Below are 25,724 nucleotides of genomic sequence, written 5' to 3' on the forward strand. Positions count from 1 at the left end.
ATTGTGTTATGTTAGTTACCATAAAATGCATCATTAGTTTCTGATGGAGTGTTCCAAGATCCATTGTTTGACGCAGCCATAATTCTCTAAGCATCTACTGTGCTAGCACTCTGTTAGCCCCTGCAGGACTTAGAATGATAACCAAGATATTATCCTTCCTTCAAAAGTAAATGACCTAGTAATCTAGACAGGGTGATCATAACGTACACACACAGATGACTGTGGTGTAAGATATGCTGAAGCCAAGTTTTATTGAGTTTCTACAAAAAGCAAAGATAATATTCTACTGAAGGATTTGAAGGATCAGAAAAGATACAGCATAAAAATGGACTTGGAAGCATGTGACACACTTGACTCCTGGAAGAGAGGTTATGGAAGGCTTGTTTTCGAAACTAAATCTAGGAGGATAAAAGATAATAATTCCACTGATAACTGAGGCTGTTAGGATTTATGGAGACCAGATTGTCTTCCTTTAAGAAACAAGTTTGTAATGATGTATTTCCATTTGATTTGCTTATTGGGCTGCACTATTCACTTTGTAAGAGAAGACTTAATTTTTATAGAGCAGTTTTAGGTTTACTGTAAAATTGAGAGGAAGGTATAGAAATTTCCCATATACTCCCTGCCCCCGTAGCCTTACCCATTATCAGTATCACTCACCAGAATGGTACATTTTTACGAAGGATGAACTTGCATTGACACCTCATAATCACCGTAAGTCCATAGTTTGCCTTATAGTTCTCCTTGTATTGCACATTCAGTGGGTTTGGGCAAATGTATACTGACGTGTCTTCATTATTATAGTTTCATACAGAGTATTGTCACTGCCTTAAAAATCCTTTGCGTTCCGCCTAGTCATCCTCTCTTTATCTGTCCGTCACCATCCGTCATTGACCTTTTTATTGTCTCCGTCCTGTTACCTTTTCCAGGGTGTCACGTATTTGGGATCACACAATATGTCGCCTTTTCAGATTGGCGTCTTTTACTTAGTAATAGGCATTGAAGTCTCTGTATCTTACTATGGTTCAATCATTTCTTTTTAGTGCTGTACAGTATTCCATTCCTGGATGTTCTACTCTTTATTTTTTTTTATTTACCTACTGAAGGACATTTTGGTTGCTCCCAAGTTTTGGCAGTTATGGATAAAGCTTCTATAAACATCTGTGGGTAGGTTTTCATGTAGGCCTAGGTTTTCCTTTCCTTCGGTAAACACCAAGGATTGCAGTTGCTGGATGGTATCAGTCATACAGAATCTTCAGTTGTGTAAGAAACCATCAAAATGTCTTTCAAAGAGGCTTTACCATTTTGCATTCCCAACAGCAACGTGTGATCTCCTTTTGCTTCACGTCTTTGTCAGCATTTGGTGGTGTCAGTGTTCTGTCTATTCTAATAGGCATGTAGTACTGTCTCATTATTGTTTTAATTTGCATTTCTTTGATGACGTGTGATGTGATGTATCTTTTCATATGCTTATTTGCCATTTCTTCTTAGGTATGATCTTAGGTAAGATCTCAGTATCTTTGGTGAGGTGTCTATTAAGGTGTTTGGCCCATTTTTTAATTAGGTAATTTGTTTTCTTGTTGTTGAGTCTTAAGTGTTTTATGAGTCCTTTATAGCATAAGTCTATTGAAAATATTTTGTCAGTCTCTGGCTTGTCTTCTCATTTCTCTTGATACTATCTTTTATAGAGCAGAAGGCTTTAATTTTAATGAAGTGCAATTTCAGCTTATTTATTTCTTTCATAGATGATGTCTTTGGTATTGTATCTAAAAAGGCATCAGTCACCATCCCCAAGGTCATCTAGATTTTCTCCTATCTTCTAGGAGTTTTATAGCTTTCCAGTTTACATTTAGCTCTATGGACCATTTTAAGTTAATTTTTTTGTGGACTGTGTAAGGTCTGTGTCTAGATTTACTTTTTGCATATGGATGTCCACTTGTTTCAGTATCATTTGTTGAGAGACTATATTTGGTCCATTGTGTTGCCCCTGCTCCTTTGCCAAAGATCTGTTGCCTATATTAATGGGCATCTACATCGACGATGTGTTTGTCTATTCCTTCGATATTATTGTGCCTTGATTACTATAGCTTTATTGTAAGTCCTAAAACTATTTATTGTTGTGACATCAACTCAACAATATTTAACACGTTATGTATTTATGAAAATATAGCAGACATTCAGTGTTCTCTAGGAACAGTGTTTAAAGTTCTGTCAAATCAGGAATCCCTGGAAAACTTTTCTTGAAAATAATAGACTCAGTAATTATTTTATAAAGAGTGAATGGATGATTCCAAGTAGAACAGTAACTCAGTATAGACATGGTGGTGGCAGATACAGGAAGTTTCCAAAGAACTTTGAGTTACTCATTTTATTTGGAGCACAGAGTCAATTAAAGTGGTAGTGGGGGATGAAAGTGAAAAGTTGGGAGCCCTGTTATTGATGATCCTACAAGACAGACTACTGGACAACAGAAAGAAATTTTCAGTTGCCCACATCTAACTTGAAGATTTAGAAAGAAATTTTGACTGGGTATTTCAATGTATTCTTCTTTGTTCACATGACTCAGTATTCAATAACTTTTATGGTAGATAACCTGGTGCCTGTCAACAGCATTTTCCACATGGTTGAGATTCCTGGGAAGAAAGTGGAGTTTACGTTGATGGATCTACTGAGTGTTTTATCAGGAAAAAAGCTTTCTTTGATAGGCAGTCATTTGGAATCTATTTTCCCTCATTTGGGAGTAGTTCCCGGGCCAAATCACTGTTCTATTTATATCCATGACCTCCTTTCCAGTGCTGTATCGCCTGAGCACTGTAGAGACATCCTTAAAAGAAGTTGTATTTGGGTCAGAAAATCAACCAAAATGAATATAATTAGACAGATTTTTTTTTTTTTAAAGAATGAGGGATCTTTTGAAGTGGTTTTATGAGTAAATCCTTAAAGTTGTTTCCATTTGAATTGCTAAACCATTATACACAATTGACTTAGATGTATTTAATTAAACTCAGCAAACTTTCTTTGGGTCATTGAGTACCTACTGTGCCAAACGACTCTCAACATTTTGTGTGTGTTGGCTGGGTGGAGGGTATGTCTGGGCTACAAGTTGTAGTTTAAAGTTCTGGCAGATAAGAAAATGTCTAGAGAAGTTTACTGCTCTATGGATAAGGTAGAAGCCAGAGCGGGAGTATATGGGATGGCTGCGGTTCAAGAGTAGGAGTGTTTTTCTTTCCTTTCTTCTTTTCAAGAGCTGATTGGGTCTTGAAAAAAAGTGAGTATTATAGTGTATTTTAGTTCACATAATCTACCAGAAGTCTTCAAACTTTGGAAATCATAAAATATACCTGAGAGCATGTGAAAATGAAGATAGCTGGGCCTTATACCTATATTTTGATTTAGTATCTGGGTGTGAGGCCTTGGGGATCTCACTTGAACCCTCTGGGTGATTTTTATGTAGTTGGTCCAGACTTCTATATTTGGAAACTTGACAGTTCCAATCTATAAATATAGAAATTAGACACAATTTAAAACATTCAATAAAACTCTTAAAGACCATCCTGCTAATATGCTAGGGTTCAGGTGTAGAAAAAGTTAAGTAAATATCTAGTAGGTGGAGGGTATAGGCACACACACAAACATGCCCACATACACTCTCATGGCATCATGCTAGAGAGGGAACTTGACCTATTGGCTGTGTGTATTGCAGTTACAGACCCAGAAGGAGGGGAAAAAAAAAAAAAAAAAAAAAACCCTTGAAATCGAGGGCTCCTTCTTGAGCTAGGCTTTGTCTGTCTAGTTTGCTGTGATGGGAGCGTGCCCTAACATCTGTATACCCAGTGAGATAGAAATAGTTTTTCTTCTTCTCTTTGTGAGCCATCTTTCAAAATAATGAGCGTATCCATGAGGTTTTCAAGGCTTCAAAAGAGTAAATAAACCTGGTTTCAGCCTATCCTCTGAGTCAGGATCTCTGAAGATAATCAGGCTGTGACTTGGAAGCAGTCCTGGGGAAAACAGCAAGCCACTGATCGCAATGACAACGGACTTTAGGAGCGGATGACCTTTTATTTTCCTGAAAGTGTGCAAGGAGTCAGTGTCTGTGTATGGAGACTCCTGTCTGAAGTGCCAGTCTGGTTAATGACTCTGCCATATGAGGACTTTCAGTTCCTGTGTGACAAGTGGTAACATCGCTAGAAAGTTAGAAGTATTATGAGGTCACTCGAATGACTCATCACACCTTAGTTCTTCTTGCCATTGATGGCACAAGGACCAGTCCAGAGTGCTAACCTTTGCAGCATTAACTCATTAATACATCAAAATAATTTCCAGGATCTCAACCTTTAACATCGTAAAATAAGACCCTATGATGAAGGTGCTCATGTTGGATGTCTAAAAGATTCTTTACAAAAACTGAAAAGGAGAGCTTAATAATTTTGCTTTCTGGTAATCATATTGTATAGGAAAGAGATTAATATGTGGAGGTGGATTCCCAACATTGTGTCTAATTAAATTACGTTAAAGAGGTATAGGCTGCTTCTTGACACCGCCCCCCCCACCCCGTGGAAGATGGAGCCTCTTCTTACTGAGTTGAAGTTACTGCTCTGTCTAATCCCAGGAACTGAGACCAGTGGTGCCCCCTCCTTTAGAGCTGGGGTGGCAGGGGGATAGCAATACCAACTGCCCCATCCTGCCAGCCATCACCCGTGGAGCGTCAGTTTTGTCCTGTACCTCTGGTACTGGTGAGCGACTACTTTCAGGAGGGGCTCCCTACCACACCCTGGTAATATTAGGTGGAGTGCCTGGAGAGAGCTGGTTCACGGTGTCCTAGAGGTCTCGGGTGATGACTGAGGACTCAGGTGATGACTGACGTGTACCACCTTCTTTATGGCGGCAGAAGCAAGTAGTGGATGAAAAGCTGAAGGAGAGACGGGAATGCCAAAGAAGGAAAAAGTGAAGGAGGGCACAGAGGAGAAGATAAGGGAGTGATGTTCATGAGAAGGGAGTAGAGATGGCAAAGGAAAATGAAATAAGAAGTGAAGGGGGTGGCAAGGCCCCGGTCCCTGAATGTGGTCTATTCAAAGACTTTCTTGAGTGTGGAGTAGGGACAGTGTGTGCCCAGGCTGACAGGGCTTTCTTGCAGCTGGAGCCCAGGTGGCGGTGAATGCAGTGGTGCTTGGGGGAGGCCACAAGATTTGTTGACCAAAATATACCCGTGTTGTGGGACCCCACCTGTTGAACTACCCCCCACCTAACAGTCATGCTTAAGGGCCATAAAGCAGATTTGCTAAGATTTAAACCGATTACCAATGAAAAAGTTCAGACATCTCAGGACAGGCTACAAGTTCAAGGACTCTTTTGAACAAACTCTTAGTGCAGAAACAAGGTGATTGTTAAAGAATACGATGAGGTCAGATCTTCTGGACACATGTCATTTCCTTCCACTCTGAACATAAGGTCAGGACACCATGCTCAAGGCCATCTTCTGTAGGAGCAGGACACCACCTGTAGCTTCTTCCCCTTCTTCCCCTCAGACTGTCCCTGAATCTGACAGAAGGGCTGTTGTTACCGAAGGGGAACTGTGGCCCAGTTCTTACAAAACTACCTACCATGTGAAGGGAAATCAGACTACTTTCAGCAGGGAAGCCCAAGGAGATACTCAAGCTATTTGGGTACTAGTGTGATTCACCTAGTTGTTCTTGCCCCAGATGACCTGCCATCAGTTGTCAGACCTCTGTGTGACCAGTGGTGACGTGTATGTGCTGTCCTGTCTGCATCATGGTCCCTCTGCTCCTTTGGTGCTCCCATCCACAAGAATGTAGCTTTTGTGGACATGGCCATCGTTCCATCTAAGCCAAGGAAATGATGCTGAAGACAGCAGCACTTTCCTCTATGCTGCTTGAAACTTTGTCTGACTCGGGGCCTTCCCACCTGCTGCTGTTGCTGCTGCTGCTTTTTCTTCTTTTTAAGATTTATTTATTTGAGAGAGAGAGAGAGAGAGAGAGAGAGAGCATGTGCTGGAGCTGGGGAGTGGAGGGCAGAGGGAGAGAGAGAAGCAAACTCCCCACTGAACAGGGAGCCTGATGCGGGGCTCTGTCCCAGGATCCTGAGATCGTGACCTGAGCCAAAGGCAGATGCCACCCGACTGAGCCACCCGTCTGCTTCTAATGTAGGTACTTAGGAGCCATATTTAAAGAGGATCATTTTGTCTTCAAGAACCACAACCTCAAGACCAGTGAAAAGCTGGGTTCAGGTTTAATGTCTGTGGCAAGTTGCTCATATTCCAGGGACTAATTCCGTGGCCCTAAAACCTCTGGTTGACAACCACCACCTGAGTTTTAATCTTTGGCCAGCAGCCCCTTTCACCCACACTGCTGAGTATCTGGGAAAACCGGGACATAAAATCTGTGGAGAGCTGCCGAGCCCATGTGAGGTGAAGGGCAATATGTAAGGGACCTCAGTCTACCCAAGACCAAAGTTCTTCCTGATTTTTTGCTATTGATAAGTCTTCATGAAGGCCTGTTCCATGCTCTGCCTTTTCTCACCAGTGTTTTGGATAATCTCTGTCCAGATCACCAGCAACCCCATTGGTTTAAAGGTGATGGAGACCTTCAGAACCTCCTATGGATTCAGACTCCCTACCAACCACCGGAAAACTCTTCTGTCTAGCCCCTGTCCTTCAGGAGACATACCTGGTGACAGACAAGTGATTGGGCTCGCAGGTGTGGCTTCATGCTCTCAGCAAGGGTGAATGTGGTACCCTTTCTGGGAATCACATATTCTTAGCCACATCCAATGAGCCCCTGAAGAATGTGGCATGTTTCTTAGCCCTGTTCCACCCATGTGATCATGACTGGGTGACCAAGTGCTTGGTGAGATACCAGGAGAGAAAAGATGTTTCATTTGTAGACTTCGTTGGTCTGCCTGCACCTCATTTCAACACCTCTTTTGTCTCGGTCTCTCTCTCATCCTTTCTCTCCTTCTCTTTCTGTTTTTAATCACATTAGGGACCAAAAACAGAAGGCAAACAACTAGACGGCAGACTTTCTCATGTGCTTCTCCCCTTGATGCTGTCTAGAGGGGGAGAGGGAGGTTGTCCAGTAAGACAGGCTGCCAGAGCTCTCTGACCCTCTGTTCTTCTGCCTCCTCCCCAAGCTTTCTTTTACAACAACTATAAAGTCCAAAAGAAGACATACCCAGGACTGTGGGATTGAAGGACCGAGGTGGGTGTGAGTCCTGGGGGGCAGGGATTATTCATTGCCTCGTTACATGTAGTGTTCTTTTAGGCTCATCCTATCCCAGTACCACAACACACACACACACTCCTGCCTCCTCACTGTGCCCACATTTCCAAGAAGCCTCAGATATTTCATGACCATTAGCCTGGAGAGGAGGGTAAAGAATGTTACAGGAACGAGATTCTATTGGGAACTAAAATTCTTTTAAATGATTAAAATGAAATAAAGTAAATAAAAAGGACAAGTGCACAGCTCTAAGAAGTTTACGTACATCACCTTTATTTCTGGAATAATGTGAAGACTTTTACTATGAAGGTTTGAAAAGATGATAATCCCAGCTGGGTAAATTTTTTAGTATGATAAAACCAGCTATAATAATATGTGGGGCAACAGTTGTATGTAATATTTTTAGTACATAAACCTTCTCTTCTATGCTCAGAAAAGGATGCAAGGACTATCTTTTCCATCTCTATGACTAAGTTAGCCATCTTTATTCTTCTCTAATGTCATTCGAGAACAGTTTGGAGATGTCAAAAATAACTGAGATGCATTATTTTAGATGGTGTCTGTTGTATTTAAGATCTTTTTTTTTAAGATTTTATTTATTTGACAGAGAGAGAGATCACAAGTAGAGAGAGAGAGAGGAGGAAGCAGGCTCCCTGCCTAGCAGAGAGCCTGATGTGGGACTCGATCCCAGGACCCTGAGATCATGACCCGAGCTGAAGGTAGAGGCTTAACCCACTGAGCCACCCAGGCAGCCCTATTTAAGATCTTATTTAAAAAACACTGGGTCAATTGCAAAAGAATTGAGAACATCATTAACTTTTAAAAGACAGGTTTTTGTTTTTGTCTTTTTAGTATGTTTCCAGTGTCCCCCCTATTTAACTGGCTTAACTCAAGACCCAGGAGCAAATGTACTGGCTGTCTAATGTTTTCACTTTTTCTGCTCCCTGGGAAGCAAAATCAGGTAATATTTTTGAAGGGAATCTGCTAAAATTTGCACATACACTTAATTCTGCTAAACTTGCCCAGACCTGAATTGGATGAAGGGAGAGGAGAGAATAGACCTTTTGTGGAAAGTTGCATTACTAAAGTGGTGGCATTTTTGTCAAGATTTTCACGTTAAGAAGCTGAATATATCTTTAAGGAAAGAGAAAATATCATCTATTACCTGCACTTCGCAGACATCTGGATGTTTGAAAAATTTAAGCTATTTAAAGCTGTTACCTATTCTTTCATGTGCTTTCTGTGCTGCTCATCAAATATTTCTGGCTCATGTCTGGGCACAAGGGTGGTTGACTTTTCCCATCCTCTTTACATTAAGCATGGCTGTGTGACTTGCTTTGGTGAATGAATCTTGAGAAGCTCTGTATGTCACCCTTGGGAGAAAGCTGCACAGGCTAGCAAGCAGTTTGTCAGCACCTCTCTTTCCCTGCCGTGACAACCAGGTGGGGGAGGTTCTATTAGCCTTGTTCCTAGAGTTAAGAGACATGACCCCATGTTTCTCCCCTGTCCTCTAATCCTTTAACTTACATGAATTCATAGCATGAATCAAAAATAAGCTTTTGTTGGGGCGCCTAGGTGGCTCAGTGGGTTAAAGCCTCTGCCTTCGGCTCAGGTCATGATCCCAGGGTCCTGGGATCGAGCCCTACATCGGGCTCTCTGCTCCGCGGAGGGCCTGCTTCCTCCTCTCTCTCTGCCTGCCTCCCTGCCTACTTGTGATCTCTTTCTCTCTGTCAAATGAATAAATAAAATCTTTAAAAAAAAATAAGCTTTTGTTATTTTAAGGCATGCAGATTTGGAAGTTAGATTGTGATTGCAACATAATCTGGCCTAGCACGATGGAACCATCGTTTATATTTTTTCTATGTGTTAGGTGTTTATTATGAGAGTTGTACATCTTGATATAGGCCATTATTTTTTGACGTTTGTTTCTTGCCTAGTTCTTGATCGTATTGTTTCTGAGAGTTAAATTGACTTCAGATACTTGGGAACTAAGTAGTGTAAAAGCTTGCATGATAACATATGGATTTTAATATGAATTTGCTCTTTTGTATATACATTTATCTTACACTTTATTAGATTCTGTGTCATATCCACTGGAAACCTATTGGTTCATCTCCTCCATACTCTTACATTACACACTGCTGAAAGAGAAAGTGCTACATGTAACTCACCTGTATTCTTATGGTACAAATTCTAGAAATATACATTTCGTGGAAACTCAATAAACTTTTACTGAAATGATAATGAAGATGATAGCTGCTGAGGAAGAGGAGGATAGGATTTCAAGACGTGGTCATGCTCCAGAAACATGCACGTTCACTGGGGCTATAAAGCAGTTTGTTTATACAAATCATTTATTGCCTATGTATTCTGATATCTGAAAATCAGAAGTTAGTTTCAAAGTGCATAGCTCACAGCATGTGGTATCTGTACACAATGGAATATTACTCAGCTGTGAAAAAGAACGAAACCTTGCCATTTGCAACAACTTGGATGGAACTAGAGGGTATTATGCTAAGCAAAGTAAGTCAGAGAAAGATAAATACCATATGATTTCACTCATATGTGGAGTTTAAGAAACAAAACAAGTGGGCCAAGGGGGAAAGAGAGGGACAAACCAAGAAACAGACTCCTAGCTACAGAGAACACATTCCTGGTCACCAGAGGGAGGTGGGTGGGGAATGGCGGACACAGGTGATGGAGATGGAGTGCCCTGTCATGTTGAGCACTGGGTGATGTATGGAAGTGTTGAATCACTCTGTTGTACACCTGAAACAATATTACACTATACGTTACCTGGCATTTATATAAAAACATTAAAAAATCAAGGTGTATAGAAACACAAAAGGATGAGATAATTATGAGGATTAGAAGAAATTGTTGTTTCTAGGGGGACAATGGTAGGTTGACACATTTTAGAGATTAATTATTTACTGGTTATCTTTCTCAATGGGAATTCTTTGGGGGAAGTATATTTCAGCCTTCAGAGTGAAACCTTTGCTGACTCACAGGGCATTGTTTTTCTTTTCTTACCCTATGATTTTATTTCCATTTTTTCTGACACAAGAAGACAGGTCTTGAAGTAAAAATGTTGAAAATCATGATAGGTCTGAGGATATTGGAAAAATTTTTGATGCATATTTCCTTATAAGATTTTGGTGATCAGATGGCCTTTTTGGCATTCCTAGCTTAACTGTTCTCACCATTTTCCCTAAATTAGCACCTACAGAATTTAATTCAGTGCATATTTTCATTCGACATGAAATCTAATTATGGCTATTAAATCTTTAATAGCATATTTTGTAAGTTTTGGTATATTTACGATAGAAGCATCTCTAGTCATTCAGAGGCAATTTTTTTTCTGCACACATGTACATGGTGCTCATGAAATGAATGGTGACAATGAATACACAATTAGAATGACTTATTAAAATCATGATAAACATGGTTGATTCATTAATTTGTTCATTCGGTAGATGTTTATTAAATAGCTGTATTTTAGAAACCATGGTAAGCATTATGAATACAGAGATGAAAAAAACATGGTCCCATTCTTAAAAAGCTGACATCACAGTTGGGGATATATCTTGATTATAAATGAAAGCCTGTAGTAAAAAGGTATGAAAAGTGCTGTTGAGACAGAACAGAGGAAATGGTTAATTCTGCTAAAAACCGATGGAAGGACTCTGGAGGGTTCCATAGACAAGGTATTATTGGATTTGTACATTTACTATAATATTTCATCACTTTGCTCTAATTAAAATATTAGAATTATGGAGGATTTTATCACCAGATACTTTTTTTTAAAATTTGAGTATAGTTGACACACAGTGTTACATTAGTTTCAGGTGTTCAGCTGAGTGATTTGACAGGTTTATACATTATGCTGTGCTGACCACAGTGTAGCTACCTGTTGCATTGCTGTTACAACATCATCAGCTGTATTCCTCATGTTCTTTTAATTCCCTTCACTTACTCATTCCTTACTGGAGGCCTCTATCTCCCACTCCTCTTCACCCATTTTACCTACCTCCCCTCCCATTCTGCTCTGGCAACCAATAGCCCTCTATATTTATAGTTCTGCTTCTGCTTTTTTTTTGTTTGTTCATTTTGTTAAGATTCCACTTATGACTGGAATCATAAGGTATTTGTCTTTCTCTGATTTATTTCACTTAGCATAAGACCCTCTAGGTCCATCCATGTTGCCTCAAATGGCATAATCCCATCTTTTCTATGGCTATGTAATATTCTAGGGTGTATATATTCTATGTTTTCCTTATCTTTTCACCTACTGATGGACACTTAGGTTGCCTTTGTGTCTTGACTCTGTAAATAATGCTGCAGTAAACATTCATGTGCATATATTTTTTTAGTTAGTGTTTTCCTTTGCCTTCAGTAAATACCCCACAGTGGAACTATTGGATCATATGGGGTTTCTATCTTTGAGTATTTGAGGATCCTCCATACTGTTTTCTGCAGTGGCTGCACCAATACACATTCCCATCAACAGTGCATGAGGGTTCCTCTTTCTCCACATCCTCATCAGCACTGTTACTCCTTATCTCTTTGATTTGGGCCATTCTCACAGGTGTGAGGTGGTATCTCATTGTAAGTTCAATTTGGATTTCCCTGATGATGAGTGATGATGAGCATCTTTTCATGGGTGTGTTGACCATCTGTATGGTTTTTTGGGGGAAAGTGTTTCATGCAGTCCTCTGCCCATTTTTATATCAGATTATTTGGGTTCTTTAGTGTTCGGTTGTGTGAGTTCTTTATATTTTTTGGATATTAACCCCTTATTAGTTATATCATTTGCAAATTATCCAAAAGTATACCGCCATATACTTTGGATAAGTAGAGTACTTTCCTCTGAAAATTAGTTGTGCCTAGTTTTTATACTGCTTTGGAAATTTGGGGATTTTACCCAGGGGTAAATACTTAATCTATTTAACAAAAGCAATGACTATTCAGAATGGATGCTGACAATAAAATTAGAATAGGGTCTGAAAAAACTCTGGTAGTGTCTATTAAGTCTTTAATTGTAAGATTATGGATAGGTTTCTGCACTGCAGCTTCTCATCTCTCAAATATAAGCAATATTGGAAGTTTGAAGGAAACAAGAGGGTGGCTTTGTACAAGGTCTTATTTGGAAATTGTTCAGGCAAAATACTGGCAGTTCTTTTTTTTTTTTTTTTTTTTGGAGTATGATTGTTCTGTATTCCAGTTGTTCCCAATTTCAATGATCATCTATGGTGATAACATTGATGAACAGCCCTAGAGTGAGATGACTGTGTTTGACGGTAGCTGTTTGCAAACTCTGCGGTGATTACACTCAGTTGTCTAATTGCTTAATTTATTGATGTTCTGCTGACATGTTTTCAGCAACATTTGTGATTGCACATAACTAATCATTTCTCTTCTGGCTCATTATCATATGTTTGCATTTGATTTGTCTGCTGGTTGCAGGTGGAAACAATAGGTGATGCCTACTGTGTTGCTGCAGGACTCCACAGGAAAAGCCTCTGCCACGCCAAGCCCATCGCTCTGATGGCCCTCAAGATGATGGAGCTTTCAGAAGAGGTGCTGACACCTGATGGAAGACCAATTCAGGTAACCCTGTCTGCCATTTGATTTGAGTAGTAACGTATCTTTTACTGGGCGGGGCAAGACATTCCATTCTGAGTTCTACTTATGTAACTTACACATTAGACAAGTAGGTTAACTCAAAGATGAGGTTAACTAGAGATAACTCATAGATCCAGGAAAAGAACAAACAGAATGATGTCAGAAATGGGAAAATGTATGTGAAAGGCTCATCACCATGGAGAAAAGGAAGAGCTAAAGGACTAGACCAAGGAAGCACTTGTCAGTGATCAACTCAACACTACCAAGCAAGGATGGTAGTGAGAATCAGAGTTGCAGAGAAAACCCAAAAAAACACAAAATGAAGAGGAAAGAAAATGGCAGATCTTATCTTTCAGGTAATATACAGGTGTTCCTCATGAATCCTCTGCACTCAGGGTTACTTCTGCATTTTTTTTTTTTAATGTGGCAGAGCCTGAAGGTTGGAGCCAGTAACTAAGAAAATTTAGAAATGGTAGATAATTATCTCCAGGTACACTGGACTCTTTTTGGTACTGATGGCTTTCCACAACCTAAGCTCTGCCTCAAAGAATGGATGAGGTCACCTACCTATAGTCTTGCCAGGACCCAGTGGATCCCAGGAGTATTATCACTCTGAACTCTTATAAACCAGAAATTGTGTATTTGGAGAAGTAACCATGAATATAAGGCAGTCCTTTTATAACAGCTCATCAAACTTGAGTTAAAAATATAGACAAAAGAAATCCTCAAAATGTGGTACATTCCTCATTCTGGAGTTATGGCAAATTAGATATTCTGAGTGTCCCTTCTGACTAAAATTATTAAAGTGCTCTTAAAAATGTAAAGAAATATTTAACACTATTTAGCATGTTTAAACCTATTGAGCATCTCACTGAACTATTGGGAAAGAAAAATGCCAGTTACATTACATGTGTGAACTGACAAAATCTAAGGGATGAATTTAAAGTAATTGCTGTCATGAGCAGTGATAACAGGAAACTAAGAAACACCACTTTTTTCTGGAGGAAGTCAACTTCAATCCCATCTTCAAAGAATTTCCACAGGTAAATACTCTGGGGAATGAATGGCTAATACTAAAAATCCCTTCACCACCACCCCCCAAAAAAACCCCAAACCCACACATTCACAAAAGAATTCAAAGTATTATGGTGAGAACGAGTGGGAACAAGAGATAAGAAAAACAGTGAAGTGTTGTCAGATACCAAAATTTTCAGATGAAATCAAAATGACAATGTTTGGTATAATTAAAGAAAAAAAAGAAGAAGCTTAATAATGTGAGGCAGGAACAGTAGATTTGAAAAAGAACCAGAGGACTGCTAAGCCAGCAACATAATACTTCAGAAAGAAAATGGTCAGTGGTTGAGTTTAAAAGTAGATTAGACACAGCCAAAGGAAAAATTAGTACTGTGGAAGTGAGAACTGAAGATATTACCCATAATTAGGTCCAGAGAGTTAAAAATGTAGTATAGATAATGTAATACAGATAATATAGATAAAAAATATATCTAATATAGATAAAAATGTAATGTAATAGATAAAATGTAATATAGGTAATATAGATAATAAAGATAATGTAAAATATAAAATATGTGGGAGGTATAGTGTACAGAGTGTAAAAATGAATGTTCAGTTGGGCTTCCAAATGTAGGTACAGAGAGAATGCATAAAGATTTTTTTTTTCTGGAACAATTAAAAGACATTAATCAGTTCTCAGACACAGTAATCCTAAAGGGATTCTATGAAGGTAAATCATAGGAATTAAAAACTAAACATGTCTTGGTAATGCCATAGTGCATCAGAGAAAGGGGGGGTGACTAAATGACAAAGGTGACATTTTAAGTAGGGAAAGGATAGGCTGTTCTAGGAAGGGTTGGGAAGAGCTGGTTATGCACATGGACAAAAGTATTAAAACTGGACCTCTACTTCAATGAGTCTGTACATTAAGTAATCCCAGTTGGGTTAATTATGAAGGGCCATACTATTAAACTATAAATCTATAATTTGGAGTTTTTAACTTAGTGGAAGGAATAAATTTTTTCATAAACCACTCTAGTTAAAAGTTATCAAATCATAAAGGAAAATATATGTAAGTCTTACTACACTAAAGTTGAAACCTTCCTGTTTATCAGATAACACCTTAAAAGAATAAAAAGATAACCACAGACTAGGAGAATTTTTTTAAAAAGATTTTGTTTGTTTATTAGCACAAGTAGGAGGATGGGCAGAGGGTGAAGGAGAAGCAGGTTCCTCACTGAGCAGGGAGCCCATTGTGGGGCTTGATCCCAGAATCTTGGGATCGTGATCTGAGCCAACTGAGTCATGCAGGCACCCCTAGGAGAATATTTTTGCAACATATTTAACCACTAAAAGTATCTTTGCTTAACCTCATGAGTAAGTGAAAGGATGCATACTGATAGCACCCTACTCTGGCTTTCCCACCTACTAGTTTGGTTCAGCTTTGAAGCCATGACCGAGCAATTGTCAGCGAGGGTCTGGAGCAGCAGGAAATCATGTACAGCTGGTGGCGGTGTAAATGGTACGGTGTCCGTGACATTTACCAGTGAAGTTTAATTTGTGCTTTGCCTACAACGCAACAATCCCTTCCCTAGGTGTTTGCCTAGGGAGGTAGGAGGAGGTGTGGCAGAAGTCCTAAGAGTGTTCACAGCAGTACTTTGATAGGTGCCTCAAACCGGAAATAAGTCAAATAACTGTCCAGTAGAGTAGATTGACTGTGATAGATCTATGCCGTGGTATACCATACAGTTGGGAAAGTCACTACATGGATGGATGTCAGCACTTCATAGTGAACAAAAGAAGCAAATCATAGAAGAATGCTATAGTGTTTTTCCATTTAAGTAAGTTTCAGAACTGGGGGCATGGAAACAGTATGTTATTTAGAAATATCCACATCGGTGGGAAGGTGTAAAGGAAAAAAAAGTGAATGGTTCATACAAATTCAATGTGGTCCTTCCCTCCGAGGGAGAGGAAGAAGATTGGGGGGGAGGGGTTCATTCGGGAAGGTGCAGGCAGGGGTGGAGGACAGAATGACTCCTTTTACCGCTGCTGTGTACACAATACATTTACGTTTGGTGATTTTTAAAATGCGGAAAGAGAGTTTTCTAACCATTCCTATCAGTAGTGAAAATAGGAAAGCATGGAGCATTGAAAACATAGTTTCGGTCCCCTCAGGACGTAATTAACAAGTTATTCGAGTGTGTGCGCGACACTTCTCCCCTGGGCAGCGGAAACAAACAAGAAGGATCCAGCCTCAGGTATGCAGCAAGTTCCACATACACACGCTCCAGACTGAATTCCTATCAGTTCTTAAATTTGCAAGAATACTACCTGGGCAGTCTTCTCACTTGGGGTTGATTTTCTTTTATAGGAGATAGAAGGTTTGTATTGATTCAGCCCTGTCAAAGCAAAGTTAAATGACCATAGAGCAAAAGGTGTTTCGCATGGGCTCATCCATATTTTCATTTGTGGGATATAACATTACTCTGTCTTATGAATCAGATAGTCTTATTAAATCAGAAGGGGAAATGTCTCTGAAGATTTAATAAGAATGCAGAGAGAGAGTGCAAAATCATAAAACCACCTTAATTTTAGCTTCATTACTAATTCATATTATTTGTGTGGTTTGGGATTGTTTTTGGCATATTAATTTGACTTTGAATTGGCTTCTGACTTGGTGCCATGGGAACATTTCTAGACTTATTGAAAGAATCTTTTATTAAAAATGCTTGGGCGTGCACTAGGGTTGTTATGTGATCAGCTGACTGTTTACTTCCAACTGTGTAAGTTTTAGGCTGTTTAAAATTTAAGCTATTTGAGCTGCAAGAATTACTCAAAAGAAAACTTCCCCAAACCTCTCATATTTTGAAAAATAAATTGATAATGTTTATATGACTGTATAAACCTTCCAGGCACCCCTCATGACAGGAAATTAGGTACCTGAATTACCATTTATAATTACTCCCAAATGACTGGTAATGTCCTTGAATCACTAACTATAAAAATGGGTTACTTAAAAAATTTTTTTAAAGTAAAAAAAACATAATTTCATTTATTCACTTTGTGATACTCAAGCAAATTAGTCTTTATAAATAGTGAAACTCAGAGGCTAGTTATAGACCTATATCTACAAAGCATACACAAACATGGTCTATTTATTTAACAAATCTGAAAGACCAGCCAAAGTGACTTTAGTTAAGAGCCCTTTTAAAAATAATGATGAGCATTTTTAATACTTTCTCAATACAGTGTTTATTCTATTGGCTGAATTTATAGAAGTGTCAGCATTATTCTTACTCCATTTTTTACCTCCCTGGAGGAAATCTGATTTTCTTACATCTTCAACAGTAGACACTTGACAAAAAGTAATACCAAATTTATATTCTTTCTCCTGTGAGCTAGCCATATTGTGATTTCACTAGAAAATTGTATGATTTCATGCTGTTCTTTAGCCTTGTGACTCTAATCTTACCAAAGTATTTTGAATAGTTTTTAAGGCAGAAAGGCTACCTTTCACTAGTAATTTAGCCACTATTTAATGACTATTACAAAATATTTATCACTGCCTACGCTTTATTCCTTGAAAATGAAAATGTTAATAGGGAAAGAGAAGCTGAACTGAGAATTGAGTAGGAAATGTGATTAAATATATCTTGGGAAGACAAGTGGGATTTTCATGACTTAAGGCTTTTGAAGAAGATTGAGTTAGTGTGTCCGACTATCTGGGTTTTACTTTGGGACTTCAGTTTTTAAAAAATATTTTCATCGAATTTTATCATATAGGCACACAAATTCAAATTTGCTTCCTCCAATTAGAGAACGGTACATTTTATGTAATGAGGCAATTATACAGAGATGGTGAAAGAGACTTAAAAAACCAATGTATGATCGTGTTGTAATACTAATGTGTTTAGCAATCTTAATTGCAGATTAGGGAAATGCTGTGAATCTTTTCTAACTGCATAGTCCAAACGCAGGAATATTAACACACAATTTACATATACTTACAATTTGCATGTAATAAAGTAAATTGTACCTCCTTTAAGCTTCAACTTAGTCTTCTAATGAGCTTACAGAATTTCTTGAGATTATGAAAAAATTATTCTCTAATTAATTTTTAAATGCTTGTTATTTATAAAAGAAATCTGATATTGTTACTTTCATATTTGGAGGGATTTATTCTTTGCAGATATTGGCAGTATTAAATTAAACTCATGAGAATAGGACCCAAGACTGTATTTAGAAAAAATGAAAAACTAATTGGTAATTGTTTATGGATAAAATTCTAGTTCGTGCTTTTACCCTCAAATATGTATACTTACTTGAAATGTTCTCTCTCCAGAACTTAACCCTAAGGGGTCAGAAAGAACTACTTAGGCATTATGTGAATTCACTGTTGGGACACGGAGCCCAACTATTCTCACATCCCATGTTTATGCAGTAGATACCTTTGAAATTACTTTTGATCTTTTAGGTAATGCAACTAGTCATAATTTTAGTAAATGACTTTTATTGCGGGAATAATGCACAAAATTACTATAGTATTTTTTTATAGTACTTATAGTATGGTAATTTTACCAGCGAAATTTACGGCTAAATATATTTAAATATATTTGCCAATCTGTTCTGTTCAGTATATTTATTTGGTACTAGAAAGAGGTTTCTGTTTTGTGAAGAATATGTTTATTCATTGAGAGTTTACCAGTAAATGAGGTGATAATAGAGTCTCCTCTGTCATGTGCTTCTGTTTAATTACTGGAACTCAAGTCTATATATTCTGTCCAGGTCTTCTCACTAATACTCCCCTCAGCTGGTTATGAAACTCATCCATTAAACCCATCCACTTCACACTTCACGTGACAGCAGTTGGCCGTTGTTTAAATCACCATTCATCTGACAAACATTTTCATACTGTTTTTATTTATTTCCTTGACTCTGTCAGCTGCAGTTACCTTTAAATTCTTGCTTGAAAAATCTCTAGAGTCTTGTGGTCCATTATATTATCTGTCCCTTCACTTAATTTTTGGCCATGTTACATCTCTTCTGTGCCTAAATTATTGATATTTTTTGTTTGAAAGTTAGCGATTGTGTATAAAAACATTGTAGAAATAATTTCCCTCCTGTGGGGAAATTTTCTGTGTCATTCTGGTGTAAAGAGTTGTAGGAGCTCTAACAACAGGGATCAGATGATTTAATGCTCAGATGTATTTTCTGGGAGCGCCCAGCTTACTTCGATTCGCCTTCTGTTTCTGGTATCACCCTCCTACCTTTGGTGTTGGCTTTGAGGTCTCATCTCAAAGTATGGCAGGTTTACCAAGACTTCTCCCTTTCAGTCCTCAGCCTCTGGATCTCGTCTCCACGGTTCCGCAATCCCTGCTGCAGTACCAGAAGTCCTGCTCAGTTCCTTAACCCTTCTGAAATCAGAAGATGCCCACAGGAGACAACCACACTCTGATGTCGCGCTCACTTCTCCTTGACATTCATTCCCCTCCCTATCTTGGTGTAAGATTCTTTCAGTGCCTTGTGAGCTGACCTGCCAAGGGGTGTTCAGATTATATAACTGCTCTTGCTAGAAACAGAAGTTCAAAGTCATGTACGTTTTGATCAGTTTTATTTTACTAATAACGATTCATCCTCACTAATCTACATTTGTGCCTATTTCCAACCCACATCACAGATAACATTATTTTTAAACAGAAAAGACAAAAACATCCAACTGTATTTAAACTGTCTGTTGCAGAGTAATGATAAATAAACATCTACTGAAACACTTAACCGTATGCCAGGCAGCACTGGTCCAAGGCCTTGCAAGGTATTCACTCTTCTGAGTCTCAGATCAAGGAGGACTGTATTGCTGTTAGTTCCGTTTTACAGTTGAAAAAAAGAATAAAAAATCTAGCTAACAAGCACTCCTAGTTTCTGTGCACCACAGACTTATTAAATGGAAGTGGGGTAAATAAATTTCACGTTGTCTGATTTTTCTTACTGCTTGAGTATCCCATTACCTAATAAATTAGGCTTTTCATGGCTGTAGTCAACGGGTGAACTTGTATTAGATGTCCTCTTTTAGAGAATGGAAATGAGTAATGTGTTTTAGAGATATTCCATCCAAAATGATTAATTTTTAAAATTATTAAGTGAGAGAGGTAAGCTCAGTGCTGCGTGTGTGGGCGGGGGATTGCTGTGCTTCCATCCCTGTTTCAGAAATTAGAATCACCAGCTGGACTGATCAGACACGTCCACCAGCCAATTTACTGCATCCTTTTTTTCTGCTTACATTCCCTTTGTTTATTGTGGATTTTAATGCAGAAGACACATATTTCAAAATGTTGTATTTATGTTTTTTCATACAGTAGTCTTTGAACGTAAAGGTTGTGTTTTCTGCGCTAACTAGTTATTTTTATATGTTGTGCCAGAAATTTGTTTTTGTCGCGGAATTCTCTTCTGGCGCGGTGCTGACGTGGTGAGCTGTGATAGCGTATGCTTACTGCCTTACAGTCCTACAAAATGCTGGCCTAATGATTTAATAGACACTATTATTTGTGCGATATGTATGTCAATGAGATGGAATTCCCTTGCTAGTTGATTTTGGCTTTTATCTTTAATCATGATTGATTCTAATATAATTTAATTAGACTGTTGATCGCCCTTTCAATCTGTGAAAAAAGTAGTTTATCAGGCTCACACTTTGGAAAGTGCTGGTCTTGCTGAAGAATTTTGTTATGATTTTTGTCAAAGAGATTTTCCAAGGAGTCCTTCTGTGAAGGTATTTGCCTGTTTTCACTGCATGAAAAAAATAGCAAGAATGATGTGAAAGTAGCAAGATGGACTAATGTGTACGAGAGTGACGTGCTCTCTGTGCGCTAACCCCACTGTTAGCGTGACAAACCAGAAACAGAAGTCCTATCTTGAAATCTAACACCTAGCTCCAAATACAAATTTAAAGATTGCTTTGAAGTAATTTTTTTTTCATTTTCCAAAACTACAGGAGGCAAAATGGCCTCTGAAACCTGACACTGGAGAGAGTCCGGCCACCTGTAATTTACCAACAAATCGTAACCACATATTGAATTGTGTTGCATATTCTTAAAGGCTTTTTTTTTTCCCTGTGACTATACAAACACCCAGAAATAGAGTTTACAGACTTGAAAAGTAAATTCTTTTAAGATGGAATGGACTTCATTCAGTGAAATGAAGTTAGGCGACTTTGTACCATAGACACGCCTGCCTCCGACATACACGGGAGAGACTTGGGAAGTCCTAGGAAACATCTCCCATCGTGTTTAACTCACTTTGATTTTCCATTTTCCTGTTCTGGCTGTTGAAATTTTCAAGTCACAGAAAGGCAACTAACTCTTTAATCGCCTGAGTTGCAAATCTGGTAGGAACCATTCAGTGTCAGGAGCGCTTTGAAAAAATCTGTTGCGCCTTGTGTTGAAGCCATGTCAGGCATATGTTAATTGTCTGGGTCACCACTATAATATTCCTTATTTGGAACGTGGTTTCCTAGCAACTCTTGCTTTTTCCTAATGGCTGAATTGACTTCTGCACATGTGTAATGCTTCCCACTGCATCAGAAATTGTCACCTTGTGTATAAATGTTACAACAGCAAATTTACACGTAGTGTCCATTCTAAGAAATTATTCTGCTTTATCATTTGCCTTTAATGTGCTCATTCAAAGGTTAATCCGACCATAAAAAATAGATTTAGTAAAACCTGATGAATTCAGATTGCAGTCTTTGGGGGACATATGGTGGTTCTGATGGCAATGTCCAAAATACTTGCAAATAGTTCCTAGCGAGGGGCCTGGTGAGGTTGAAGGAACAGAGTAATTCTGATGGTCAGATGACCGGTAATCAGCAGGTTGCTGGGAACACAGGCCTGGACTCTGCTCTGAATGTCTCAGGAGCTGAAAGGCTTTTTCTTTGGAGGCAGTCTGCAGTTGCTAATTCTGTGTGGTCTTGGCTGGAGCATTGCCAGGAGTGACTTTTACTCGTGTTCAACAAATGTTTTTTGAATACTTATTATTTTCTGGACCACTGGTTAGGCACTGGCGATATAAGGGCGATTAAACCAGATATGGCCCTGACCCTCCCAGAAATTACAGGCTATGGAACCCACCCCTGTAAATGAAGGACTGGGTTACTGAATGGAAATAGACACGTGGATTTTTTGCAGTACCGTTTCCATCTTGAGCGAGCAATTTTTGTCAGGTTCTTGAAAATATTTGACAAAGACCTTAAATCCTTCTTAGAATATTCAAGCTATTGTTGCTGTACATTGGGACCTACATTATTGTAGTGTCTGTAGATTTTGTATGGACCTAGGGAAGTGGAGTAGAAAGACAATGAAAACCAAGTATGTGCTGATAGCTTGTTGATAGTTTATGTACCATCTCATTCAGTCTATGCACCAGTCCTGTGAAGCTCCCAGGTACAGTTTTTATATATTTTAAAGATGAAGTAAAATGTCAGGGGCTAAAGAATCTGTGTATGATCCCGGAAAAAATAACATATGTATTGTACGTCTTTCATACAACATCATCTTCAGACTTCGTGCCAGAGGCTTTATACATAATTCATCCCTTTTAATCCTGCCCACCCCCAAAACCCTGCCACATACATTTAATCTTATTATTTAATTCTTTAATCTTATTTTACATTTAAAGAATTTGAGATTCAGAAGTTGACATGATTTGGGGCACCTGGGTGGCTCAGTCGGTTAAGTGTCCGCCTTCGGCTCAGGTCTTGATCTCGGGGTCCTGGGATCGAGTCCCACATTGGGCTCCCTGCTCAGCGGGGAGCCTGCCTCTCCCTCTGCCTGCTGCTCTGCCTACTGGTGCTCTCTGTCAAATAAATAAATAGATAGAACTTTATATGATTTGGCCAAGATAATGCAGCTGGTCAATTGCAGAACTAAATTTGAACACGAATCTGTCTGCTTTGGGAAAAAAAAAAAAAAAAGAAATCCTTGAACTTCTTTATACCAGTCTGGCCAGAACCTCGCCAGAATGCCGACTGCAATCCTGTGATCTCAGCATTCATCAAGAGTTGCCTCTCACCAAGCACTGACTGTGTGCCTGTTATTATGTGGAGCTAGAGTGTGTGCATGCTCACTCTGTCTCTCATCCATCTGTACACATACATGTGTGCATGTACATGTGTGTGACTTACGTGTGTGCGTGTGTGTTACAACCATGCCTTCATATCTGTGATATATACAGATAGTGAATATTATCTGGTAAGCCCTACAACAATCATAGACCATGAATAAGATGCCATCCTTATTTACAAATGAGAAAATCGGGCCTCAGGATAAGGGACTTATTGTCAAATAAGAGTAAATAGGTAAAAAGAGTAGATGCCGAATTAGAATTTAAATCTGTTTGACTTCGAAGTCCACAATCTTTAACCATCTCCCTCCACTGCCTCTACAATATAATGAGTATGATTTTCTAATCTTATGAGTAAGCTAATAACTGTAATTTCCCTTGGAAAAAAAAAATACTGCTTTTCTGTCTTCCTTAAGAAATGTTAAGATCCGGAAGCAGTGCAATGACTTGAAAGCATTCTAATTTGGGTTAAACTCTATTGCCTATAACTGTCCATGAAGATGGTGAAATAATGAAGATAATTATGTCTGCATTTAAAAATAGGGAGCCAAAAATTGGTAGTTTTATAAAATTTCAAAATCTCTGGAGGAAAAATTAATTTTGGAATAATATTGAAATATGAACTTCTGTAATATTAGCTTCTTCTTAAAAAAAAAAGTGATCTTTTCTTTGTGGCAATATAAGAATCCCAAACCAGTAAAACAGAGATTTAAGACCATAGTAGAGAGTCCAAAAGAAATATTGTTCTTTAAGACACATTCTTTTCCATGGGGCGCCTGGGTGGCTCAGTCGTTAAGCGTCTGCCTTTCTTGGGCTCAGGTCATGATCTCAGGATCCTGGGATTGTGCCCAGCATTGGGCTCCCTGCTCAGCAAGAAGCCTCCTTCTTCCTCTCCCACTCCCCCTGCTTGGGTCCTTCTCTCGCTGTGTCTCTCTCTGTCAAATAAATAATTTTAAAAATCTTTCAAAAAAAAAAAAAAAAACATTTTCCAGATGGTATCAGTTGATTCTTTTGTATATTAAGTTATCCAAGATCACTTTTTTATATTTACGATAACCAAAGCACTGACGGGAAGTGGAAAAAATGTAGTAAAATGGTTTGATCACCCAGCCAGCAAGCATTTACTGAATGTCTCTCATGTACAAAACTACATGGTCGAGTTGCAGACTCCATGGTGGGAGCGCCAAGTACTAATCTCCTTTTTTCTTGGCTCTCATTAAGTAAAAATTCTGTCTACACAGTACCACAACATCTGGTCACTTAAATCCATTCAGTCAAAAATGCAATGAGCCGCCCAGATTTTCAGACTCTAGGATTCCATTCAACTTGTTTGTTTTAATTATTAGTTTATCTGAAAGCGATGTTAAGTAGTCAGTCGCCTGCATGTAGTTATTTCAACGTGCTTGGCAAGCAGCTCACCTCAGGAAAGGTGCAGACATGGAAGAGAGAAAAGGCAAGTCCTGCTTCTCGGGGACCCGTGCACAGACCCGTGTGGTGTTCTCCGCTGTCCTGTTTCTCGTGAGGTTGTTTTCTCTGTCCCTAGCCCACATGACCCTGGGGACCCCCCCCCCATGTTCCCTTTCTCTGCCCATTTCATAAAAATGCTTGTCATTCTCCCGTGGGCTATGTTAGAATTACTTACACGAAGTAATATCGTAATGACTAATGTGCATAAAATTGTTGATACTGGTTGACTTAGGAAATAGGGCTTTTCCACCTTTCATCTTGAAGTTTTATATTTGTCTAAACTTTGTACATATGGGTATGCATTACTTTATGCGTTCATTTTTACTGTCCGTCGTAGTTACCCAGGCAGTGCTAACACAGACTGCTTTTCTTTCCTTCTTTATAGGTATCTCTAATTTTAAAAGCATAAATATAGTTTCAAAATGAAGAAAGCACAGATGTTCATTGATGTATTTCGTTCATAAGGAGTCATCAGCAGATCATGCCTAAAACTGAACAGAGTAGAAAAATTTTATTGGCTAAAAATGAGGAGGAACATCAGATCTTTGACAAAATTGTGCACAAGGCATTTGACCAGGAAAATGAGGGTGGGCAAAGTAATGGTCATAAAAGAAAACAAAGTGGGCAGAAATTAATATAAGCCAAGATCTGATTATTGAGTTACAAATCATCACTATAAATTTTAAATGGGAAGGAATTGATGCCAGTTAAAATGTTTTCAGAGGAATAAAATTAGAAATGTAAAGTATTAGAATCAGTTTAACTGTTATATAAAGAATAGATCAAGGAATTAAATTTACTTAATGGCAGTTAGTTCAGAAAATAATTCTTCATGATAAACTTTCGGCATTGGCAAATTGTTGCGTTCATTTGTTGTATTTCTCTGTGGGCATCCAGATGCCTCAAACTCGAACTGTCTTCTTAGTCATAGGAATTATTTGATGTTTGAGACATCTATGCTCAGTAAATGGAATTAAATTTTACCAAGTGGGGGAAGGAGAAAGTGGAGACTTTAGTCCTTATGATATTGATAGCAGCTCTCTCGTCTTTGCTTGTACCTATGTCGTTTCTTATCTCTGATCCTTCGTCGTACAAGTCAATATACTTTTATGTTTGCACATCTTTTGCCATGTCACTTACCTGGTGTACAGGTAGATGCACTGACTTTTGGTGTTTGCGTGAATGTAGAGTGGTCTCCATTTCTCTGACCCTCTCACATTCCTCTGTTGTTTTCTAAGTGTTCGTGTCAGAATCCCATCTTCTGCAAAG

General features: G+C 38.7%; 1 protein-coding gene across 1 annotated transcript in view; it reads left to right on the forward strand.

Annotated features, from left to right (window-relative positions):
• LOC111153821 (guanylate cyclase 1 soluble subunit alpha 2) overlaps nucleotides 1-25,724 on the forward strand; it is a 294,976-nt gene that overhangs the window by 198,529 nt on the left and 70,723 nt on the right. Inside the window, 1 exon segment of the mRNA XM_022513074.1 lies at nucleotides 12,702-12,845. Within this exon segment, the coding sequence (XP_022368782.1) occupies nucleotides 12,702-12,845 (144 nt within the window).

Source organism: Enhydra lutris, unplaced genomic scaffold (genome assembly GCF_002288905.1).
Source record: "Enhydra lutris kenyoni isolate GAN:26980312 unplaced genomic scaffold, ASM228890v2 scaffoldscaffold34, whole genome shotgun sequence".
Taxonomy (NCBI): Eukaryota; Metazoa; Chordata; class Mammalia; order Carnivora; family Mustelidae; genus Enhydra; species Enhydra lutris.